The sequence below is a fragment of the Camelus bactrianus genome, chromosome 5 (assembly GCF_048773025.1).
Source record: "Camelus bactrianus isolate YW-2024 breed Bactrian camel chromosome 5, ASM4877302v1, whole genome shotgun sequence".
NCBI classification, from domain to species: domain Eukaryota; kingdom Metazoa; phylum Chordata; class Mammalia; order Artiodactyla; family Camelidae; genus Camelus; species Camelus bactrianus.
This window is the reverse complement of record NC_133543.1, coordinates 45,227,937-45,254,686: the sequence shown is the minus strand read 5'-3', so window position 1 is coordinate 45,254,686 and position 26,750 is coordinate 45,227,937. Positions and strand designations below refer to the sequence as shown.

Genomic DNA, 26,750 nt, shown 5'->3' with positions numbered 1-26,750 from the left:
AATTTACAGGACATTTTTAAACCCTTCATTTATACAGAGTGAGCAGTCCCTTTCAAATTCAAAACTAATGAACTTTTCTTGTCAGTCAGAGAACTTAAAAACTTCAAGGTATTTAAATATTAAGCAAAGTTAACAAGGAATTTAAATTTTAAAGCATACTCTAGAAATTCAGTTAAAGATCACAGGATTTAGAGCAGTAAAATTCTTTAGAGAGCACCTGACTGAAACCTCTCACTTTTACATGTGAAATAAACAGGAGCTGAAGAAGTCAAACCAACATTTCTAAACGAAACATTTCTAAATAGCTATATCCAACAGGGAAGTATTAACAACTTAGTTTCTTTTACTCATACAAAACTCTACTATTTTTATGTAACATAAAACGATAGTATACTTCACCTTTCATATAACAGTCTTTCAAGGACTCTAAGTTAATAGTCTTGCTCTTTCCACGTATTCTCTTAGCATTTTTCTTAAGTAATATTTGTATAGGAGGACCTCTGCTTCAGTTACATTTCTCTTCTTCAGTGTGTCTACCTTGGGTATATTCACTGCATGAAGGCCCACAGGACATTTGTGGAGGATTCTGGATATGTCATATGGACTCCTATGGCACTTACAAGTGAAAATAACATCCCAGGAAGTGAATTCTCCAGAAGGGGAATGAATAATAGTGAGAAAAAAAATCAAGGACAGATGCAGAGAGAAATCCACATTTAAAAGACAGATGTGAATTGTCAGAGGTTTGAAGAAATAGTGGGACCTCTCACATTATGTTAATGGGAGTGTATTTCAGTACAGTCATCTGGAAGACCATATAAACACATGAATCAAAATTTTAACTTTATAACCTTTTGACCCAGTGATTCTCCTTCTGAGAATTGTATCAGGAAAATCAGTGCACAGAAACACATATACAATAATGTTCATAGCAACTTTGTTTAAAAGAGATAAATAAGAAGTAAAAAGTCCATCAATAAGGGATTAGTTAAATAAAGCATGGTACAACCATGCAATGAAATACTAAGTATAATTAAAATAATATATTGATAATAACATGAAAAGGTGTTGATTTTTTTAATGAAGAGAGTAATTTAAAAGATTAATACTTGTACCATAATTCCACTTACATGTAATTTAGTTATAATTATGTGTCTGTGTTATTATGACACATAATTAAACTAATATTCTGTTTATAATATTAATTCTGTTATTCTGTTCATATTAATAGTATTGCTTCTAGGTGATGGGTTTTGGGGGTTTTGTTTTGTTTGCCTTCTTTATACTTTTTTATATTTCTCAAGTTTTTCTAACTCGAAATAATTTTTGTTTTAAAATATTCTTTTGATAACTTTTAAAACAATAGAACTATTTTAACTTGGGGAAAAATATAGAAATGTCAGGCAGAGTAAGAGGGGACAGTGGATAAGATAGAGAAAACACCAAGGAAGACTGTTCTGAGAAGAGAAGCCAAGGGAAGGGAGATGAGAGAAGAGAAGGGAATCTAAAAACATAGGCATAGTCCAAAGTTTCAAAAGCAACAGAGAACTGAAAAGAGCTGACAACATAGGGCCTCTGTGGTTGACAATTAAGAGCAATTTTTTTTAACAGACAGAATGTATATTAATAAAACTTAAGAGAAAATTAAAGTGAAATGAAAGAAACAGTCAAAATTTCATCTTACTAAACATGATTTTCATTTTCATGATCAATACTGTTACTAACTGCATTGGTGTTGCTGACACTATAGTTTTATATTAATCATTGTGATGTCATAAAATGCTTTCCTGTTATATTGTCATCTAATTACATCATGACAATTTATCATTACAAGAAAAAATTGAGTTATGCAAAGGAGAAAATAGGTATAATTCTAAATAATTTAGCTAGAAATCAGAAACCTTTTTGCTAATAAGACTGTAATACTTTTATTACAGATGCTTCTAAGGTAATTTAGAAGCAGTTTTGAAAGTAGTCAAAAAGAATATTCATAGCCAAGATATGGAAGCAATCTAAGTGTCCATCAACAGATGAATGGATGTGTGTGTGTGTGTGTGTGTACATACAGTGAAATATTACTCAGCCATAAAAAGAATAAAGTTCTGCCATTTGCAGCAAAGTGGATGCCCCTAAAAGGTATTATGCCTAGTGAAATAAGTCAGACAGAGAAAGACATGCTGTATGTTATTACATATATGGGGAATTTTAAAAATAAAACAAATAAATGTATGTAATAAAACAGAAATAGACTCAGATACAGAGAACAGACTAGTGGATACCAGTGGGGAGAGGGATGGGTGGAGGCGCAAGTTAGGGATATGGAATTAAGAGACATAACTACTTTAATAAAATAGATAAACAACAAGGATGTATTGTACAGCACAGGGAAATATAGCAATTATTTTGTAATAAATTTACATGTAATATAATCTATAAAAATATTACATTACTATGCTATACACCTGAAATTAATACAATATTGCAAATCTACTATACTTTAATAAAAAAGAATATTCATAATCTTCTTGCTGCAGAGATAAGACAAAAGCTTAATTTACCAGCAGAAAATTAAAATTTTACTTTCTTCTAATCAGATTTCAATCATTTTGGTTTCCTTTATTACTTTCTCACCTGAGGCTCATTAAGGGGTAGAACTGATAGAAAAAGAAAGGAAAAAGAATCAGATTTTTTTCATTGTGCTTTCAGAAGTTCTGACACACTAAAGACAGTAGGGATGACTAGGTAGCCAGGAAAGAGGGATGACAGAATGGGGTAGTGAGCAACATCACTGGGAGAAAATATAAAAGAGAGCATTCCAAAGAGTAACCTTAGAATACTGGTACCCAAAATGGAGTTAACTTTATTAAGATTCCAGTGATTCTAGTACTGATAAAATTATAGGTGTCTATTATCCAAAAATTAAAGACCATCACCTTTTCCAATTATTATTCACTGTAATTTTCTTCCAACGGAGCCTAGAACTCAAGTGCCCTATTGACAGCACCAGTATATAAACCTCCTTGAAAAATAAAGAGTATAAAACAGGAACTTGGCTCAGTGCTTGTACAGCATTAGCACTTAATTAATACTGGTGGATGATGATGACTTCACAAGAAAAGTCCTAATTGACTGGTAGCCCACCCCTGCTGCTTCTACTGTGAGGAGATGACCTGTGGAGGCTCTGATCACACGCAGCCACAAAGCTTTAAAGTAGGATAGCTCTAGGGAGGAAGATTAGCAGCTGAAATAGAGATTTAAGAATTTAATCAAGAAGTAGGCTAAGTTGATCTCCTTCACAATGTCACCTTCATAGTACTACTTCCACACAGTTTAACTGTATAACTGAATAATCAACACACTTAAGTCTCAGATGTCAGGAAAACTCGAAACAAAGGTATAATGTTAATAAAAACCTACGTAGTAAACATTAAGAAGCTTTGGTCATTTGTGGTTTGTCTTCAAAGTATTAAATATTTTTCAAGAAAAATATTTAAGGATTAAAGGAATAATTTATTTGCTGTAAAATTCCTTCTTTTAATATTTATAGGATTATATTTAATGTAATGAAAAGGAATTTCCTTTCATCTCACATCTTTAAAACAGTCATTGATTGAAAATGTTACATATACATACACACACATACAGTTCTCATTTACAGAGGCTATGTCTCAAGTCACATTAAATAGCAAATACCCCAAATACTGTACTGTGCCTTTGACAAGTGGAGAATAGTATTAAACAGAGCCAGATTTATAAGGAACAATGAGGGAGATTAACAAAACAACCAGTTATTCTAAAATTGGCTGCATAAAATCTGACATCCTAAATTAGGGATGAAAAATGTATAAGAAGGACCCCTAAATTATGAAACCATAAATTTGCAAGTTTTCTTAGACAAATATGCACATTAAAATATGTTACTATCCTCATGCAAACATGTCTATAAATACTTGCAAATGTCTAATAAACCATGTTCAAATTTAGAAAAATACTTTAGGTCTTTCATATTTACAATATACTATAAAAGCAGACTATAAATAACTGTCAAGTTGGCACTCACTTCAAATAGACAAAATATCAAGCAGACAAAATATGAATAAATTATACATCAAAATAAACCGATGCGGGTCACAAGTAGAAATCATATGGAACAATTAAAATAAACATGAAACATGATGTATAGCTTACTTGAGAGTTAATTCTAGGAATAAAAGTAATTCCATTATTAAAGACTTTAAAAAAATTATTTGGTTCTTATTCTTAGAATACTCATGGGAAAACAGAACAATTTATTATGAAATGTGCACAAGTGGCAAAGATAGCTCATTAAGGGAATCGACTTTACTAGTCACTATTTATTTCTGGAATCTTCAGTATTAGTCTATCTACCTAGTTCCCATCCTCAAATATCCAAAGTGTTTGGCAGGAAAAATGTACAATTTCAAATGGATCCTATGTAATTAATTAACTCCACTAATTATTATCAATGGACCAAATACCACTTAGAATTACCCCATCAATTGACATTGAGCCTGTATAATCAAAACTAAATTGCACAAAAGTTAACAACCAATAACAGCAGTAAAAACGATTCCTTCTTTTTCAAAGAAAAGACACTTGGAATAAGGAAACAAAAAGATTATTCATTCTGTGGTGCAGCAGAGACAAGAATTTTAAATAAGAGAATATGAAGTCATAATAAAATCAGTCTCCAGTGGAACACAGCCTTTCCTATTTGTGGACATGAATCTGTCTAATGGGAATTTATTAACTACAAAATTTTTCAAACCTCTGCAAAGTATTTCAAAAACTATTGTGATATTGGTACCAGCAAATTATCAAATTCCTTACTGTTTCATAGTAGGATACGCTCAACTTTTTTTAAATAATCATGATTAAGTGACTAAATATGCCCCAGTCTTCCACCTAATAAACATCTTGCCCCATGCAGTCACCTAAAAAACAAGGCTCCAAATTATGGTTACTTCTATCACACAGGTGTTAAAAATCCAGACCCTTGTGGTTTTGAATCCCTGTTCTTCCACTTGCTAGTGATGGCCTGGGCAAGTCAATCTTTTGTGCTTTGGTTTCTCTACCCATAAAAGGGAGATAATAATAGCACTTACCTCATTAACTTCAAAGATTAATTCATTCTGCACTATTTGACTTACCTCATGCAAATACTTAAACTTCATCTCCAGCCATTCTTTAACCCCACACACACAATCCCCATGTGTTAGCCACACCTTATTTGCCACTCCCAAAATAGAACACATCCTTCGTTCTTTGCCTTCAGAATTCGCATTCATCCTTCTAAGCCCATCTCTGCCTCTATGAAGTCAACTTTTGTTTCTCCCAGCAGAATTCACTTTTTCTTTCTGCTGGCTAATTTTGGAGATAGAAGATCAGAAAGAAAAGGTCTAAGTCTGTTTTCTGGTTTCTTTCTTTTCTTTACTTTTTTCAAATTTTTTTTACTTCCGTTGCAAAAACTGTATCATAATTATAGGACAAGCACTTACTATCTTCCATTTTTAGTGAAAAACACTTTTGACATTGCAATGATTATGGTCAGAAACAATTTTAGTTATAAAAGCTCAGGAATGCATTGGGTGAAATGCAGAGAGTGGGAGGGTACCACCACTGATGGAATTATGTTGTATGACAGCTTTGTGCTAGGTGCTTTACTCACATTATCTCTGGACTTTGGGTCCATAATATATTAGTGGTCCCCAAAAGAAATAAACTAGTAAACCAAAATTTTTGTCTCAAACTGTGCAAAAGATTATCAAGATAGAGTTATCATTTTCTCCATCAAATCCCTGACTTGAAAGTATGTTACTGTCTGCTAGAAGCAATACAGAATAAAGAAAATGTCTTTTTTGTCTAATTTATAGGCCAAGATTTAAATATTAGCTTCACTTTTCCACTAAAGTTTTAAATTTATGAATTCCTGAATATCAGATTAAAATGTAACTAATTTATTTAGCGTAGTGCAACATAATTAGAAACTCTGTATTTACATGTTAAGTGTTTGAAAGGTAATTAAATATTTGATGAGCGTTAATTATGAACTTAATTACATTACCTAAACTTAAATTCTTACATGATTAGTGACATATTACTGAATTATATTATATTTGCAATAAAGACCTCGGTTAACTGAACAAGAGGCCCTGAAACTGAGATAGCCTTTCAGAGTTGTACCAAATTGAGGCAAGAGGCTGGGCCTTTATACTTCTTCTCTGGTCATTTATTGAATTCAGTATGCCACAAAGGAGGCAGCTCCCTTCCACTGAAGATAATTTCTGGGGAAGAACACAGGTCTGAGCTAACAGCAGGCAACTCCTATAGCAACCATGGAAATAAGTACCTCAGTCCTTAAGAGAGGATATTGGTAGTTCATAGAAACAGCCACTAGTATCACTAGTTGCCAGATTTAGCACATAAAAAATGATAAATTAAAATACTGTATGGTATATTTATACTAAAAATTATTCATTGTTTACCTAAAATTCAAATTTAACTGAGCATCATGGGTGCTACCTGGCCATTGTATCAACTACACGTTTTAAAGGGCAAGTACAAGAAAAAATTTCCAGGATATTAATGCATCCACCCTTTTGTAATTTTATACTTTAGATAGTACCAATCCCACAAAAATAAAAATCAGTTAACCTTTACTCAAAATCCTGAGGTGGTCTAATTGTAAGGATTCAATGCTACTTACTACACTTTACCATCATATGCTCAAAAAGAACACTCTGGCAATACTATGAAGAGTGGATTGTGGGAAAGACACAGTATACACAGAGGAAAAGAATTAGAGCAGTGAAAATGAAAATGAAAGGATGAGAAGAGACACCCTGAGATTAGAGTCAAAGAACTTACTGACTGAACAACAGAAAAATAGGAGGCAAACAAAATCTAGTAAAATCGCGTACTCTTAATTTTAAGTAATAGAAGAAAAGAGAAAGAAAATGGCAAAACATATATGTAAAACAAAAGAAGAAATAGGTTTGGAGAGAGAAAATTACACATTTGCTATCGTTCATCAGAATGTATAATATACGTCAGTATATTAATATAATATACCAAGCTGTTAATATTGGTCAGGTGATCATTTTCCATTATTGGAATTGCAATATATTTCCATAAATATATTGCACCTGAGACTTTATAGATACCTGGCATTTCTAAGAACTGTACTCATGGTGTTAAACTATACCAGTAATTCTATTTGCTAAGTATATACATATAAGTCCTGAGAAACACTAATTTTCAAATTAAAAATCTTAAAGAAGGAAGAGTTTATGAAATGTGTGTTTGTCTTCAAAAGCAATTCCCAATTCTATTTCATTTAAAATAAATATCTCTTGGTATGTTTTATCTATATAACTAAAGAAGTTCTTAAAAAGTGGAGCTCTGGTCTTTTCCTTCAATTACATAAAAGAAGAAACTACCACCGCCGTTACCCTAAGTGAGGCCATCTTTCTAACTGGCGCTCTCCCATTTACTTTATATAATACTACCAGTTGATTTTTCCTGAACCATGACATCCGTCTCACTGCCCCTGCACTATTTTCTGATCCAGGGTACTCAGTCTGGGAACCACTATTAGATCTGTTAATTCTTCGCATGCATCACAGCAGAATCCTACACGGCATCCTCAAATGCTAAAATGTTTATCTATTTAGTAAGACCTGGGAGCAGAACAAATATTTAGAAAGTCAACATGAATAAGGTTTTTCATCTTTTCTTTCAAAATTCTAGACTTTGCATTCTATGATATTAATTTCAATCCCCAGTGACTTAGTCACAACTATTCACTTCTGGGATATAGACATCAAACAAAGAACAAAACCTCGTTCATCTAATTGTGTTTTGTCAATCAGAAATTTCTTTTAATAAGCATTATATAGTTACAGGTATTCCCTAACCATGTCCAGTAAAAGGAAATGTATGTAATACCCATTGATATAATAAATAAAATGACCTTATTAAATCTTATTTTTGTATTAGGTATTTTCCATTCAAATAGACCATCCAGTATTTTACTGTAATTATTTATAAATTGTTAACTGTTAACTTTCAATTATCTGTGTGTGGATTATCAATCACAGTCCTTAAACCCAAGATGGCTTTTTCCCTGGAACTGCACAGATTTTTAGGCTAACTTCTTGCTTTATTAGGATTTTTTTGTGTGAATTTAGTGAATATCAGCATAGCTTAAGTCATGGTATGACATAAGTAGGACAGTAAATGAGCTGCTAAAAAATATAATATAATGGTATTTCAAATCTAAAGATGAATTAGCTTTATATTACCCATTACCAGGTTAAAATTTTCAAGTTTCTGCTCTCATCACTTTGTGTAACGAATATGGATAGCATAGCAAATTACTACAACCACCCAATAAACATAACCTTCCCAGACCTTAAATGTTTTCTGTGCATCAAGCAAAATGTCCACCATAGAGTAGACATAATTGTCTAAAGCTGTCTCTAAATATTATATTAACTCTCCTGTTATTTAATTGTTATAACTAAAGATAAGATCCAAGAACAATGAATTTAATTGTAATTTAAATGGCTACATTACAATTTTCAAGGTGAGTAACACTTACTTTTCAGCTATATGGATTATTAGGAGCTATTAGTTTTATTTAAGGTGACTTGGGTTTCACTTTTCAACAAAAAGATAAAAAAATATATACGTTGTATCTCACTAGTAATAATTTCTGGTTTAAAAAATTAACTTATGGTGTATATACATTAAATTGTGGTGCAATAATAACTCTCAATATTAATGTAATTTTTATGTCAGGTACTCTTGTAACTATTTTTCCCTTATTTCCCATAAAAACTTTAGAAAATGTATCCTAAAAAGGATAACTTTTTAACAATTGAGAAAACTGAGGTGCAAAGATGTTAACTAACTAGCTGCAGGTTCCATACCAAATAAGAAGCAGAACTGATATTTGAACCCAATACAGTCTGGTTTCAGAGCCTGTACACTAAACTGCTAAACCGTACTACCTCCCTGATGAATTATCTGACCTTCTTCCTTCTGAAGAGAGCAAACACAAACAATGCCTCTAGACTTCTTATATATATATATAACTGGAATACCAATTGTCCTTAACTCTGTTCCAGTGACAGTCTACTCTGACCACACAGGCTGGGATAGATGCCTCTCCTGCCCTCTTGTCTCACACAGCACCTAACATGCTGGTCTGTCATAATTTTTTTCTTTTCATTTCCCAATTGATTGTAATTTCTTGAAGCAAGGATTACTGAAAGCCTGGCATACAACACAGTACAGGAATATAGAAGAGGTTCAACAAATAACTGTTGGATGAATTGATGCTTCTTATTGTTTGCAGGCCTGCCTACTGGCACTTTAGACTACACCAAGACAGACACACCCACCCCCGCCCACCACTACCACCATTACTCTGACGTCAGCTTCTACAATTCCCCACACTGTGATGAACTTTACATTTCCTTTGAAATACAAATAGCTATCCCTCCCCTGAAAAAACAGTCTTACCTTCTAAATCTTCTTTCTCAAAGTGTGTTTTGAGAATAGAACGAGTTCCACCTCTATCCACAACTGCCTCTTCATCATTTCTCTGTAGAACAGGGAGAAAGAAGACTAATGATAATACATATATTCTCTTCGTTTCAGCAAATAAAGTTTGATATGATCTAATAATTTAAGTTTAAGTCAGTAACTTAAACCTTCTTGTACATGACTATTCTATTTGATTATCAAGTGTTAGTTTACAAAAGGGGACACTAAAATTAATTTGACCACATATTTAGAGAAGGAATGTCATCTGATTTTCCATGAAATCGAAGGCAGTCAAACATTCCAGTTGGCATCATTTGTTAGTGAGATGTAAAACAGAAAACAAACAGTTATCCTGTCAATTTAGTAACATGCATTTTTATCTCTGATAAAGAATTCCTGCTAACAAGATGACATCTTGAACTACACAAGAAAAATATGAATATCATTACTATTAACACTATTAATGCTATGGCAAGGATAAATAATTCCATTGACATTAAAAATGGGGTTAGGAGGGAACTAATCTCTTGAAAGCAATTAGTAGTAATTATTAGGTAAACTACAACTCTAATTACTTTGCTCCAGTTTAATGCATTTTATTCAAACTAAACTATAAATTACAATCATATGCATTAAACCTTCATTCAGTTTCTATTTTTTTTTAACCTATTTAGAATGGCTGGGCATAGACTTTGTCTTCTGAACATTGTGCACATGCTCAAAACAATATAGTATATATGGTACTCAGTAAAATAATGGGGGAAGGGTGAGCATAATCCACTTTGACTATGCAGGAATGGACGAAATCCACTTTGACTATGCAGGAATGGACGAAATACAAATTACTGAATGAAATGAAATACAGGTTATTTATAAATTTTATCTGAATGTGAACAACTACATAAAAATTACCTTAAAAGTGAACACTGAGCACAAAAGGAGAAATGAAAAGGTAGATTAAAGTTGAATTTTCCAAGATCTATCTCTAAGCCTAATTCCTGAACATAATCTTAATAAAAATTTGTCCTTCATGTTTTGCAATCAGTTCTTTCAACTGTATGATTATAGACATATGTCAACCTAAAAAGATCAGCTCTCATATTCTTCAAACACAGCAAAATATACAGTAGAAGGACATGTGTTATATCCTGTTGTCCTGACAACATGGGCTGACATAAGTCAGGGCAAAGTCTTTGATATCAGAATTAAAGAACACTAAACTATAAATGAAAGAAAATTAGAGAAAAATAAAAATGAAGAAAGATTTCAGAGCCCATTGCTCTTCTGTTTGGCAAAGTTTAAAAAATCTGTTGGTTCGACCAACAGCAGCAATAGAAAAAACTAAAGATGGGACTTACATAATCTTCTTGAACCAGATAAACACAAGTTTCAGCCTATTTGGAGTCTGTTCTTGATACATTTACAAATCAAATTTATCCTCTGTGCAAGATATTTTCAAATACATGTCACATTGAAATGTATCTCTACCCTCTGGGGTGTTGTTAGGAAGAATGCCAAAAGCTAAGTCATGCAACCATGTTCAAAGGTCAGAAGGAGCACTATTTCACTGTTTCTCAAAATGTCAGTCTCTGAAAACAGCGGCAAAATGGAAAACTTTATATCAAATATATGGTGATTTTTACCCCCATACAATAAATAATTGATTTTTATTTCAAGAACCTGAAACAATTTTCAACTTATTAAATAAAAATATGTTTTTTCTCCTTATTTATATAATTCTATTGAGTAGCTAATGTTAAGATATTGAGATAAAAAGAAATTTTGTGGTAAAAGTAGAAATGGAATCTAAATAAGCAATAGTTAATTATTTAATTACTATGCAGGTTACAAGTAGAAATGATCTAATTTTAATTTTTCTTTGAAAGAAAATGAACTAGAACCTAGAATATGAATGTAACTCAATGTAAGTAATTCATTTTGCAGTTTCATATTATCCCCTTTAAATATTCTCTGGATATTCCACAGAAATATCAAATGTATGATCATTTCAGCTGAAAATTCCCAAGATACAGATTAATGCTAATACATACACTGAAATTCCTCTACTTTGATTATAGTTCAAAAGATCACTTTAATATTATTCAAGAGTTTTTAACAGAGTATTTCTCTTTCCCCTTGTTACCAAGAGCAAGTAAACATGAGGTGTGATGAAGGGAATGTGGAGGGACAAATGGCACTGGGTGCCAGTCTATGTGGTAATTCCAAATAGAGCAATAAGACAGATTTTTACTTCATTTTGTACTGTTACTCTTTAGATTGTTGAACATCAAATACATTAAAACACCCTAATTTCCATATGTACTTACAGATCTAGGAATAAATTTTTTCACATGTAGGAAGAGAATACATAAATATATTACACTGCCTTTCAAAACAGTTTACATTTGCTACACTGTTGGGTAAACACTTATAAGATGATTGATTCTTGTAAATAGGTAGGCCAGTATTTTAAATTTGGGAAAGACGTGACCCATAGTGAGAAATCTTATCCCAACTCAGTCATATATTCATATATATGTAATGAAAAGTTTCACAAACCAGCATTTACTCTTACTATAAACAATGCACTATGATATTTTCTGTTTCAGGGTATATACCATTTTATTCAAAAATCAGAATCACTACCCATTAAACTTACTTCAAGACTTAAAAATGTCTTGTGACCTGCAATTTGAAAAACACTGGAATAGGCCATGGCCCTGGGACAGAGAGACAGTAACTATTCACACAGAAATGTCTTCTAAAATTGTTTGTAAATATCATTAGTTCTATGAATATGTAAACAATGTATTTTTCTGATTTACCGTAACTCTTTTTTGGTTTGTTTTGTTTTTTTTTAATTTTGAGGGGAGGTAATTAGGTTTATTTGTTTGTTTGTTTGTTTATATTTATTTAATGTAGGCACTGGGGATTGAACCCAGGACCTGAAACATGCTAAGCATGTGCTCTACCACTAGGCTGTGCACTCTACCACAGAGCTGTATCCTCCCACTTTTTTACCATAACTCTTGAGCACAGCTGTCAATGAAATAAATTTTTCTAGTTTTACAAACCCAAGTCTAACAGTAATCCTGTGAGCAGGAAAATTCAACTTTTTTTCAAGTCTTTTTGATAATTTTCATCTCATTTGAAAATGGATTAATAGAGGAGCAAGCAGTCCATTTTCAATTCAGAATTCCTTCTTCTCTGAAACTATTTATCATATCAATTTTTTAAACCACTTTTTCTGTCTTTTTATTAGGTATTAGCTATGAGGATAGTATGGTGTGCTATATATTTGCCACTAACCCATACAGATCCACTTTCCACTCATTTCACCATGCTCATTGTCTTTATGAGTGCATCACCAGAATTCCTATTGAGTTCAAGCAATGAGAGATAATGACACAGGACTATAGAGTTGGGAGGAGAGAGACATGGCCCCCGTTGAGCCATAGTCTGGCAACGGCTGTGATCCTCCATCAAAGACCAGAAGTTTTGTCATGTGACTTCTACATCTATAGATCTTGCCAGTTTGCATTAACTGCTCCCCCACCTTGCTCCTTTAGGCCTAGGAATAGTGACAATTTCTGGCTGTTACACGTTTCACTAACCTTAGCTGATAACCCTTTATCCTGCCTACACTTTTAAAAACAATCCCTTCATCAAGCCCTTTTTATCACCCTTTTTGAGTGACCGCCTGTTTCTTGCTGAGAGCCTAATTTACACACACGTGTAACATTTATCTTAATGACTAAAAATCCATGACATCAAGTTCTGTAGAGATGAATATAGAAACAAAATGGTAACTTACATACATAACTTTGACTGAGAAACATCTATCAAAAATACTATTGAATGTTTAAGTATTTTTGTTTATTTTTACTTTTATTTCTTCTGCCTTAGGAGACAGATCCAAAAAATACTGTTACCATTTATTTCAAAGAATAGTCTGCCTATTTCTTTTCTAGAACTTTAATGGTTTCAGGCTTACATTTAGGCCTTTAATCCATTTTGAGTTTATTTTTGTATATAGTGTAAGAATATGCTCCAATTTCATTCTTTTACATGTAGTTGTCCAGTTTTTCCAGTACCGCTTATTGAAGAGTCTGTCTTTTTTTCAAGTATCCTCTCCTCCGTTGTTGTAGATAAACTGACCATAGGTGTGTGGGTTTATTTTGGGGCTCTCTATTCTGTTCCATTGATCTATGTGTGTATTTCTGTGCCAGTATCATGTTGTTTTGCCTCTGTAGCCTTGTAGTATAGTCTGACGTCAGGGAGCATGATTCCTTCAGGTTTGTTCTTTTTTCTCAAGACTTCCTTAGCAGCACTATTTACAATAACCCAGATATGGAAGAAACCCAAGTGTCCATCAATAGATGACAGATAAAGAACACACACACAATGAAATATTACTCACCCATAAAAAAGAATGAAATTCTGTCATTTGCAACAATATAGATGGACCTAGAGAGTATCATGTTTAGTAAAATAAGTCAGAAAGACAAATACTGTGTGATCACTTATATGTGGAATCTATAAAATAAAACAAACATATGTATATAACAAAACAGAAACAGACTCACAGATATAGGAAAAAAACTAGTCAGATACCAGTAGGGAGAGGGAAGGGGAGAAGCAAGATAGGGGTATGGGATTAAGAAGATACAAATTACTATGTATAAAATAGATAAGCAACAAGCATAGACTGTACAGCACAGGGAAATATAGCCATTAGTTTGCAATAACTTTAAAGGGAGTATAATCTCTTAAGAGTTTATTATTTCCAAAGGCTCCAAACTTGTCAATTCTCATTTATGTTAAAATACTTCACAGAAAACTAAGGTTGATTTTACTCACTTCATAAGGTTAAAACATGTTTTTTTTATAACTTGTGGCATCTCACATACCACATTATTTTCATACTCTGCTTTAATAATGTGTTGCTACTGTTTCATTAAATAAGACATGCAGAATTTTAACTTCTTGTTTTTCTTATTTACCTCCTCATTATCTTTTATTTTAAATATGAAAATAAGAAAGTTGAACATTAACACTTGGATTCAATGTTAATATTCAACATATGCATCCATATTTACTCTGGAGGCATCCCATTTTTTTTATTTTTACATGTAAGCCAAAGTGTTATACAAATATAAAAAGGTCAACTGTTTAACCTCTGATTGTATAATGCTATATTACACAGGGCAACAGATGTGAAAGCATCAGCTCAGAGATTAACATATCATAAGAATTCAATAAATACTAGATGAATTGAAATCTAAGCATATGTCAAGCTAATTTTGAATTTCACTTGGTAATATTATACTTTAATAAAATAAATGAACTCCTATATTTTTACTTGCATATGACTTCAAATCTATTAGAGATTTAAAATCTGGTATTTACTTTAAAATATAGACTTTACCATTTCATGGAAATCATATGAGTACAATCTACCTTACATACTGTATTAATTAAATAACATGAAATGTATTTATTCTCAAGTAGCCCAATAAATCATTATTTCTCCTTATTTTTTTTAAATAAAAAAGCAGTGAGTCCACTTCTAAAGTGTCTAATTGGGGAGGTGGCAATTAGGTTTCATTTACTTATGCAAAGCAAATGTGTTTTTCATCTTTACACATACAAGAAAAAATAGAACTGAGACTAAGAATTGGAGAAAAATCGTTTGTCATAGGAATAAGGATAAGAAGGCATAAACTGAATCATCATGTAAAAATTTCAAGATTTTTCTCATCTCATTTACTTGGAACACTCCATTATGCAAACTTTAAAGGCCAGTTGGGGGACTACACAGTTAGGTCAGAGAAGTTAGTCTTTTGACATGAAGTAGTCCAGAGACAGGTTGAAATGTTGAAATGTTGAAAATCTTCAGTGGTGAAAATTCTTCAATGCTAAGCTATTATTTCTGGCTTAGGATTAATTTCAGCACAACATACAAACTGCACTCACTACTGCCACTGTGGCCTAAAGAACACTATTTCTCATAAAGGGCCTAACATCTGATGGTTTAAGGATAAAAAGTGAGAAGTTAGGAACAATTTTGATTAGGCAAAAGTATTTCAATGGTCAGTGATACCTGCATAACTGAGTTCATGCCTTGTTTGCCCACCTGATCTTCCAGATTTGTTTGTTTCAACTCATGGACTTGACTCCCGCCTTGCTCTTAAAAGTCCTCTTAAAGTCTAAGTTCTGCTAAGGAACTGAATTTTGTACCCAGAAAATGATGATAAATGCTGTTAAATTTCCTTACTGCTGCCTCATGCTGTCTTTACTCTTTTCATGTTGCTTGCACACAACATGCACCCCGAGGCTCCATCTGCCTTGTAGGGCTTCCTTACTTGTCCTGCTGTGTCCTTCCCTAAGCATCTGCCACATCTCCATGAGCTTGTTTGGAGCTCAAGTCCAAGCCCTTGGGGGTATAACCTATCCCTTTGATGTTGACAATCTTGTGTAGGAGATCAACAGAAAAGCAGTGTTGGATAAAGGCTGAGAGTTTGTGGGACCACATACCACCTGGATTTAACTCTTGTTTCAATTAATAACTAGCTGTGTGACTTTAGGCATCTTATGTAATTTTTCTGTGTCTTGAGTGACTTATTAATACATGAAAAGTTTGCCAAGCATGTATTAAGTTCTCAATAAATGTTATTTATATTATTATTTGTACTTCTGGAGCCACAAAAATCAGTTAAGATATAGTTCCTTCCCTCAAAGAGTTTACAGACGTCATGTTAGGTCCAACACACAATGGAATTGTGAAAGAAATTCATACAGATGAAATTCTACCATAAAAGTTACTCTTTTTCTCCAAGAAAGTCAGTAAAAGCTACATTAAATTAGATACTTGAGTTGATTTTTAAAAGATCAATGTATCTTTGCCAGGCAGATAAGGGGGCAAAGTGGTAGTCTGGTCATAAGTATCAAGAAAAAAGCCTATTTATTTGAATAAGGGTGAAAGACATTAGTGGGGCCCAGAGCAGGAATGAATTGGCATTAAACTACGAAGCTACTGATTTGTTTCTCCTTACAATCCAAATGTCTGGAAAGAAGAGTTCTAAAGCCTGGGACAGGACTGAAAATCCTGATGTGAAAAAAGTAGAATTTCTATAAAGTAGAAAAATAATTATGTATCTATGATATTATATAATATATAATGATATAATATGTAATATAATAATTATACATATAATATTCTTTAAATTAAAAACTCCATGAACAGGTAAAACAGTGGGCTAGGCAGATGATATAAGAATTAGGGAACTGGGGAAAAGATCTGAAAAAATATACAGAAGATAGCACAGGATGACAATGTGAAAAATAAGAAATAGATCATTTTAAATAGAGAATAATATAATAAAGTCGAACATATGCCTAATTGGAATTCTAGACAATAAGACTAGAAAAATAAGGGGAAAGTACTGTTTGAAAATAGTATGTAAACATTTTCCAGAATTGGTAGAAGACATGAATCCTTGGATTCAGGAATCACAATGAATCACAAACAAGATAATTAGAAGGCAATTCACACAGACACATATCATGTGAAACTGCAGAATAGCACATTTCTAAAGCAGCAAGTTAAAAAAAAAAGATTCCTTACAAAGGAATAACAAGCTAATAAAAACAGAAACCAATAAAATAATATCTTCAGGATACTGGGGAAAAAAATACTTATTATTCTAGACATGGATAACCAGTTAAGCTATCATTCAAGAAGGGACTTCAGACACAGAAACTGAGAATTTATCATCAAGGCATCCTTCTGAAGGAACTTCTAAGTTTATGCTTCAGGAAGAAATAAAATGATCCCAGGGAGAATGTCTGAGACGCAAAAGTAATCTTGAGTCAAGAAACTGAAGGACATAAATAAATATAAATAAAATAAAAATAAGATGAATTTAAAAATTACTTCATGATCTCTAAGACCCTTTCTAGTTCTACAATACTTGAATTTTTTTATATTGAGCTGTTTTCTTCTTCAGTGTAAGGGTCATGTTTGTGTTCAATACCTATCTGTGCTTCAGCTTAGATTATACAAATGAATTATAACACATAATCCTCCCATATATTAATATTTTTCTCCATTCTTGCACTCCAAATCCTGGTATTTTTGCTGAGATACTATAGATTTGTGCGAGACATAAGTATCAATTAAAGGAAGGGGATAAAGGTATACTATAAATTTTTAAATAAAATTAGCAATTTCTACATTTTCCATTGTGAATAAAAGCTTGTTCTTTAAAGCTTTGTAAGAATCCACAAAATCAGAATACTGCACAAGTATTTAGCTTGCTTATCATAAATTAGGACAGTTCTGAGTTGGCCTACATACACAACAGTCAATTATATGAGTTATTTAAACTTAAATAAGCCCATAGTATCTGTAGTTTAATGATTCACAGATAAATTGGACTTGAATATTCCATAATTTGCAAACTAAAGATAGAAGTTTTCTAATATTAGTAATACTAACAAATAAGGTCAATGAGAAAAAATAATAAAATAGTATTTGTAAGGCATTACAGATTAAATAAACAGGAAAATTTCAAGGTATTTTTAGATAACTAAAATGGTACTAAGGAGTAAGATAAATAAAACATTAGAAGATGAACTTCAATGATAAGAAAACAAGCAGTAAAAAGATACTTCAGGTACGCTTGAGTGATGAAAAATGTAGTGGTTAAATAATTAGTTTAAAAAGTAAAATAAGCAAATCTAAGCAGTTCTTTAACCTCAGTGATAGTTTATTAGTGATATATTTCATCATATCATTAGTAAAGTGGTGGAAATCTGAGTAGTCATGTAATTTACTAAAAAAATTGACCTCTATTACATTTAACAGCAAGTTTAAGCAAATGTCAACAATGTAGGAAAGGGAATGGAGAAGAGCCATTTTATTTACTTTCCCCCTTAGATCTGTGAAAGAACAAAACCGAACAGGAAAAAGCTTTGCTCTTAAATTTTCTAATTATCTCAAAATTCAAAGGACATAGCGAAAGAAAATTAAAATATCCTAAACACAGAAAAAATGAAATTAACTTTGAAATGGGAAATGAGGAAAAAAGAAAAAAATGAGTAAAAATGTATATAATACTGTTGATGATAACTTATTTTTCTCAATTATTTATTCCCTTCAAAAGGCTAAAAGCTATTTATTATCTGAATTAAACCTATGTATAACTGAGACTTGAGAATTTCGTCCACTACTTAGAAGAACGGAACTCCAATTATTAGAAATACATGAGATTAATCTGCCTTTCTACTTAGTATATAACAGAAATAGCCAAAATTAATTTATAGCTAGCATTATAGCTATAGATATCTCTCATTTATTAAATTCATACTGTCAACAGACACTAAACTGAGGTCCATAAGAGGAAGTGGAGTGGTAGCTAAGAAAATCTCTAGAACCAGACCTGTGGGGTTCATATCCAGTTCTGACACTTACTACTTACTTAGTCATGTGACTTTGAGCAAGTTCTTTGTGCCTCAGTTTCCTCACATGCAAAATGGTGATTATACAGAAAAATGACTGTATATTGTATAATTAATTCATTAATGAATAATTGTTAATTAATATTTTATTTATGAGAGAGTAAATGAATGAATAAATGAATGAGACCAAAATCTGCCTCCTATGATTTCAATCCATTTGTTTTATACAGATGGATAGACAGATAAATCCTGAGGATACAAAGGTGGTCTTATAATTTAACAATACCTCTAAACATAACTTACCAAACATGGAGTGGCCTTCCGTGTGCAATGGTTATCTCTCTATCACTGGATTTGTTCAAGAAAAGATCAGACATATTGTGATATTGTGAATGGTATTTCTACATTGGGGAGATACTAGACTAGATGACCTCTAAGAGTATGCCTGGAAAGCATAAAATTGGAACTTCTCATTGGAAGAGATGGGAAGAGCTAATGCCAGCAAAATAGAATTTGAATCACATCTCAAGGAACACTTTTCTTGTTCGTAAATAATCTAGTATACTTCCAACTACAATACAAATAATTTAAATATTATAAGACTATATTTCATTCTAGGTGACTTTTGGTAATATGTTACTTTCAAGGAATTAATCCATTTCTTCTAAGTTGACAAATACATAGAGTTTTTCCTAGTACTCCTTATTATCCTTATAATGTCTGAAGGGTTTATAATAATATTCCTTTTCATTCCTAATATTGGGAATTTGTGCCTTCTATTTGTCAGTCTTGATAGAAGTTTACTGATTGTCATTCTGAAAGCCTTTGAGATCTCTTTAATCTTAGTCTCCTAAAATTTCATGATGATTTGCCTTGGTATATGAATACCTTTATTTATTGTTCTGGGCAATTACTGTGCCCTTTAAATCTTGAAACATGTCTTTCTGTTCTCAAAAGATTCAAAATTTATTTTGAATTATTTCTTCTCTCTTTTTCCCTGTTCTCTATAGAACTGCTATCTCCGATACTGGACCTTGTATCTTCCAACTTTCTTATTCTTTCTGTCCTATTTTTCCCTTTCCTCTCAATGTTCTGGGAGAGTACTTCATCTTTGTCTTTCATAAGTTCTATTTAGTTTTTCATTTTTGCTATCATATTTTTAATTTCCAAGGACTCATTTATTCTTTCAATGTTCCTGTGTGATAACACCCTTTTTCTTGAATGAGCACAATATCTTATCTCTCTAAGGGTATTAATGATAGAATAGTTTTCTTTTTCCTATTTGTTTTGGTCTCTTTTTGCCCTTGATGTATAATTGACATGCATTATATTAGTTTCAGGTTTACAACATAATGATTCAATATTTGTATATATTGCAAAATGGTCGCCACAATAAATTTAGTTGACATCTGTGTACATATATACTTACAGAAATTTTTTTCTTGTGATGAGAACTTCTAAGATCTACTCTCTTAGCTTTCATATATGCAACAGTATTTTGAACTATACGCATCATACCACTCATTTCACCCATTCCATCCTCTACCTCTGGAAACCACCAATCTGTTCTCTGTATCTATGAGCTCATTTTTTTTGTTTTCTGATTACACATATAGGTGAGATCGTATGGTATTTGTCTTTCTCTGTCTGACTTATTTCACTTAGCATAATGCCCTCAAATTCTACCCATCTTGTTGAAAATGGCAAGATTTCATTCTTTTTATAGCTGAATAATATTCCACTGCATATATACACTATATTTTCTTTATCCATTCATCTGTCAATGAACAGAGGTTGTTTCCGTATCTTGGCTATTGTAAATAATGCTGCAATGTGCATTAGGAGATATATATACATATATCTTTTGAGTTAATATTTTTGTTTTCTTTGGATAAATACCCAGAAGTGAAATTGCTGGATCATATGGTAGTTCAAGTTTCAATTTTTTGAGGAGTCTCCATACTGTTTTCCATAGTGACTGCCCCAATTTACATTCTCACCAACAGTGCACAAGTGTTGCCTTTTCTTCATATTCCCACCAACACTTGTTATTTCTTATGTTTTTGATGATAGTCATTCTAACAGATGTGAGGTAATATCTCATCGTGGGTTTTTTTTTTTTTTTTGCATTTCCCTGATAATTAGTGATGTTGAGCATCTTTTTATGTACCTATTGGCCGTCTGCATATTTTCTTTGGAAAAAAGGTCTATTCAGGTACTCTGCCCATTTTTAAACTGGAATTTTTTTTTTTTTTTTTTTGCTATTGAGTTGTATGAGCTCTTTATATATTTTAGACATTGGCCTCTTATCAGATATATGATTTGCAAATATTTTCTCCTATTCAGTAGGTTGTCTTTTCATTTTGTTGAAGGTTTCCTTTGCTGTGAAGAAGCTTTTTAGTTTGATGTAATCCCACTTGTTTATTTTTGCTTTTGTTGCCTCTGTTCTTGGTGTTAAATCCAAAAAATCATTGGCCTCTATCTTTTATGCTGGAAGTTTTCCTCAGAGGTCTCATGGTCTTTGGTTTTGTGCTCATAATTTTAAAGTATGAAACCAAAAACCTAATTGGAAGCCTGGAGTATATGGATAGGGTTTCTCAACTTTGAGCATATTATAAAGTGATGTAGTCTGGTTAGGCTGTTTCTTTGGGGAACCCTGATGTCAACTTTCCTCCTGAGCTGGTTAGAGTACAGCTGGATCCTTCATTATTCTGTCCGGTAGATAAAGGCTTAGCTGCCAGCTTTCTAGGAGCAAAATGGAGGGAGAGAATTGGGATGGCAGTATTCTTACTGAAGCTGTTTTTAATACAGTGCTTTATGACCACAGCTGTTCCTGGGTTACTCAGTCCAAAGAGATTCTATTTCACCCTCTCCATAGAATAAAATTCTAGTCTACTGCTGAGGTAGAGGTGAGATACTTGCCTGGTTGGCTGAAGTAAAGGAGCAAGATGATCAGGAAATGTATATGAATTTTAATGCAATACTCTTTACTTTAGCAGCTTGATTCTCTCTTTCAGAGGTACCTGGTGCCTCTCAGGCTGCTTCAGTATAAACTGGACTGGTTCTCAATTTTGCCATTACCAGTTTACAATTCTGTTTTCTCAGTTAGACAAGTCACTGAACATTTTCCTTCTGCATTTTTGCTCACAAAATTTTGTTACTGCTTTTTATCCCTCTCCCATTCTCCCCACCTTAATTTAGTTTTGGTATAGAGAAAAAGTTAAAAATACCATTGTCTTTTTCATAGGATTTTAGGAGAAAGGAAAAGTAGCTGTGTGTATTCTATCTGATAGCTGTACCTGAAGTCTCCTTATTTTCCTTCATCTTTGGATATTTTCAGAAAATATCAACCAGAAAAATACTTTCTTATTACTATTATTCTATTACTAATATTTATTCTGCTACTATTATAGTTCACTATAACTGTTAACACATTTTTCTAATCTCCAGTTCACAGGAAACAGATTTGCTACAGAAACTTTTTTGCTGCTCTAAGTGATACTTTAGTATTCTTAAATTTATATAATGTAATCCACTTATTGAGTCAATATTTACTAATAATTTAATATATGCCAGAATCTGTACTAGTAGTGGGAATACTGAATATAAAAACATACTTACCTTCTAGAATTTTACATTCTATGGGAGAAGACATAAAAGTATTTATTTTTTCAAATGTTATATATGGTAAATGTTGTACCAGAGGTAAGCTTAGTATTCTAAGGGATATAGAAATGACCATCAAATCTCACTAACTGATGCTTAAACTGAGTCTTAAAAGATAAGTAAGATTATAAAGGTGAATAAGAAGAGCATTCCAGCAAATGGCATAGCCGTACAAAAGCATGGTGGTATCGGTGATGTCAAGGAATATAAATCCCTACTCTTCATAATTTGAAAGTTTTTTTTTCTTTAGTCATCTCAAATGATTACAACATTCTGATGAGAAAAGCATTAATACTACTACTTTATTGTAATTTTTTGTATGAGCAAATTAAGACACATTCAAGCTTTAGAGTAAGCCAATAGCAAAGCTAGAGCTAAAATTTTGCTTTTCTGATTGCCACCTGAATGGTCTATCATTGCATAATTCTAACTCTACATTTTGAAACTTTTAGCTCCCTAGCTGTCTGATTTTTCTCAGTGTCGCATATAATTGCAATAATAATAAGTAGTAATATTGTAAGGCTTACAATTTGCCAGGCACAGTGCTAGAACTTTACACAATTTTATTCATTAAAAGTCTTCAAAACAGTTGAGTATTCTGAGACTTAAAGAGGCTAAGAAACCTTCCCAGGAAGTTTCAGCTACTAAGAGGCAAACACTGGGTTTGAAGGCAGGTCAATACTTTTAAGAAATGTGCTACACTGCAAGGCATTATATTAGTTAGGTATACAATCTAAAATTCCTTAATTTAACTTTAAAACACTTCAGTGTCTGCTCCAACCCTACATATACACCTCAACTAATATGAATTCCTAATGGTGTCCAAAGTGGCGCAGGCCATATTTTCCATGAATATTTCATACTCATTACCCATTCTGATAGTCAACAAAAATTTATTAAGTAGTTACAATGTGTCAGGAACTATATTAATGCTGGCTTTGAAAAAATAAAAGACACACTTGACTTTAAGCAGTTCATAGTCAAGACAGGAAAGTCAATGACTACAATACAACATGTATTGTGCTTCATTTAAACTAAATATTAGAATCCAGAAGAACATAAGAAAAAGCCACCTTATTCACTCTTAAGGGATGAGGGAATGTTTCAAAAGGAGGCAAGGCCTAATCTAAATAAATCTTGAGGCAAAAGAAAGAGTTAGGCAGGCAAAAATAAGAGAAGTGAGGGACCAAAGGCATTACAGGCAAAGAGAAGAGCATTTTAAAAGGATGGAGAGAGCGTATCTCTATCTAACCAGTATAATTTAGACTAAGCTTAACTAAAGGTGGCTAAGTTTAAATGTCATTTCCTCATTCCTCAAAAAATTAAAAATATAACTACCATATGATCCAGCAGTCCCACTTCTGATTATATATCCAAAGGAAATAAAACCACTATTTTAAAGAGATGTCTGTACTCCCATATTTGTTGCCACACTATTCACAATATCCAAGATATGGAAACAGCTTAAGTGTCCATCAACAGATAAATGAATGAATAAAATAAATGCAATTATTTAGCCATGAGAAAGAAGGAAATCTTGTCATTTACAACAACATGGATGGACCTTGAGGGCATTATGCCAAGTGAAATAAGTCAGACAGGGAAAGATAAATATCATATATTCTCACTTTTTTGAACTGTGAAAATAATCATGAAGGAAATGGAGAGCCTTAGAAGGAGTTTAAGTAGACAAATGCCTGCTCCTGGTCTCCATTTTAGAAAGAATACTCTGACAGCTGAGTGGTGAGTAGGTTGCTTTGAAGATGAGCAATGGGAAGAAAAAGAGATACCAATTAAGAAATGATTACAATAGTCCAGATGAGAAATGCGTGTGAACTCACACAGAGATCAAGACAATGGTAAATGGAAAGAAAAGGTAAATTTTGGACTCCTTAGGAGAAAGAATCTACATAACTTGGTGAGCAACTGAATCTAGGGTTGAGATTAAAAAGTTGAAAATTATTTCAAGTCATCATGCTAGGAAAGACAAGGAGGTTTTGAAGATAAAATAATGAGTTGACTATGAGAGATACCAACTTTGAGATATTTATAAGATAAATCAGCAGAGATGTCTAACAAGATGCAATGTCTGGAACACTAGACAGAGGTTAAGATGTAGATTTCAGCTATAGATTTGGAATTGATCACCAGTAAAGCAGCAGCTCAATTTTGGCTGCCCATTAGATTTACTTGGAAAGATTTCTGAAAATGTAGAAGCTAGGCTCTATCTCCAAAGACTTTATTTAGTACTTCTGAAATAAGCCTGGGGCATCAATATTTTTAAAAAGCTAAACATTTCATTTTGATGCATAGTTACAATTAAGAATCACTGACGGGTAAGTTAAGTCATGAGTATAGATTAGAGTCACGGTTTTTAAATAGTACACTGCACCAATTAGGGGATATTGAGAAGAAATTATCACAAAGATTATGATAATAACAATAATGACAACTATAATTTATTGAGCACCAATGGTAGAAACTGTGCTAAAGACCTTACATATACTATTTGTGGTGGAAGAGAGATCAGAAAGAATGTGTCATATGAAAGTCAATGAAAGCCAAATCACAACTCTTCCATGAAGTCTTCCATAGCACTTTCAGCTTACCTTGATTTTTTTTTTTAATGGAGGTACTGGGGATTGAACCCACAACCTTGTGCATGCTAAGCATGTGCTCTACCACTGAGCTATACCCACCCCCCTTCAGTTTACCTTGATATCTCTCATCTCAATTTGACATTAAGAACACACTAACCTATACAATGCTATCTAATTCAGGCGTATATAACCCTAAGCAGTATAACAGACTGGTTAAGAACAAGAGCTCTAGAGTTAGACCTCCTGGTTTGATCATCCTATCTTTGCTGGCAATTTTGATCTTAGGTAAGCTATTCAGTTTCTTTTTAGCATACTATATATAATTAAAGTATAATGTGTGTGTATGTATACATATATATGTTCTAAATATGTGTGTGTTTGTGTATGTGTGTATATATATATATATATAATACTTTACATATACTCTAATGTAAATTCCTTTAAGAGATGGGTTTGTTTTATATCTTCATCTTTTGTAGCTTTCTCAACTTTACCTAGTCCAGTGGAGAGTAATTATAATAACTAGTATTTGTTAAGCTAAGTACTGTTTCAAGTAACTTACTTATATTAATCCATTAATTCCATTGATTTTCATTACAAACCTAGAGATTGGCAGTATCCTCATTTTACAGATGATAATAGTGAGGAAGAGAGAGAGATTAGGTAACATTACTAAAATAAACACTGCCTGTAAATGGAAAATAGGGGCTCCAAACAAGGGAGTCCAGCTCTAGAAATCTAGCTCTTAACTATTGTGCTGTACTGCCTCCCTCCATACTACACAACAGACTCAATAAATACATTCTTACAAGGTTGAGTAAAATCTGAAAAACGGAATGATAGAAATAGATGGTATACATTTGTATGCAGCATATTTTGCAATGTACTTCACTGAAACCAAGCTCTGCTGCCTTTTAGAAAGAGAAGTTTGAAAAGGAATGTTCAATTATCTTTTTAGCTTATTTATATTCCTGTATTATTATTTTTAAAAGGCTTGGGATAGGGAAAGGATCATTTCAGTGTCTTTTACCTGTTTTTTTCTGAGGAAAGAAGTGTTTAAATGTTTAAAAGTTTAAAAGTTTTAAAGCAACCCAAAGCCCAATGATCTTCAAGGTTTCTCCCAGAAATGGGTCTATGATTCTTAAACAAGTAGTAAAAATTTGTTGGGCTCCTACCATATGTGTGGCTCTTTCCCAGGCAATGTTAAGTCACAGGATTAATATGAACAACTTCACAAGAACTTCCAGAAAATACGTTTTCAAATAATGCAGATTTCTACAGGAGGAAGCAGAGTGTTCTCACTTATATGGGTCTGCTATTGATCTAAATAAAGGGCCAGAAGAGCAACTGTGGCTGCTTTCATTTTTACTCACACTTGTAGAATTCCATGAGTTTTACTTCTGACATACTTTATATGAATGATGTACTAAATGAGAGTATTCAGTTCCA

General features: G+C 32.6%; 1 protein-coding gene across 2 annotated transcripts in view; it reads right to left on the bottom strand.

Moving 5' to 3' along the window:
• SLC4A10 (solute carrier family 4 member 10) overlaps positions 1 to 26,750 on the bottom strand; it is a 250,673-nt gene that overhangs the window by 153,002 nt on the left and 70,921 nt on the right. For both annotated transcript variants that reach the window (XM_074363779.1, XM_074363780.1), the window contains exon 2: positions 9,550 to 9,631. In XM_074363779.1, coding sequence (XP_074219880.1) covers positions 9,550 to 9,631 — 82 coding nt within the window. The remainder of the gene's footprint in view (positions 1 to 9,549; positions 9,632 to 26,750) is intronic.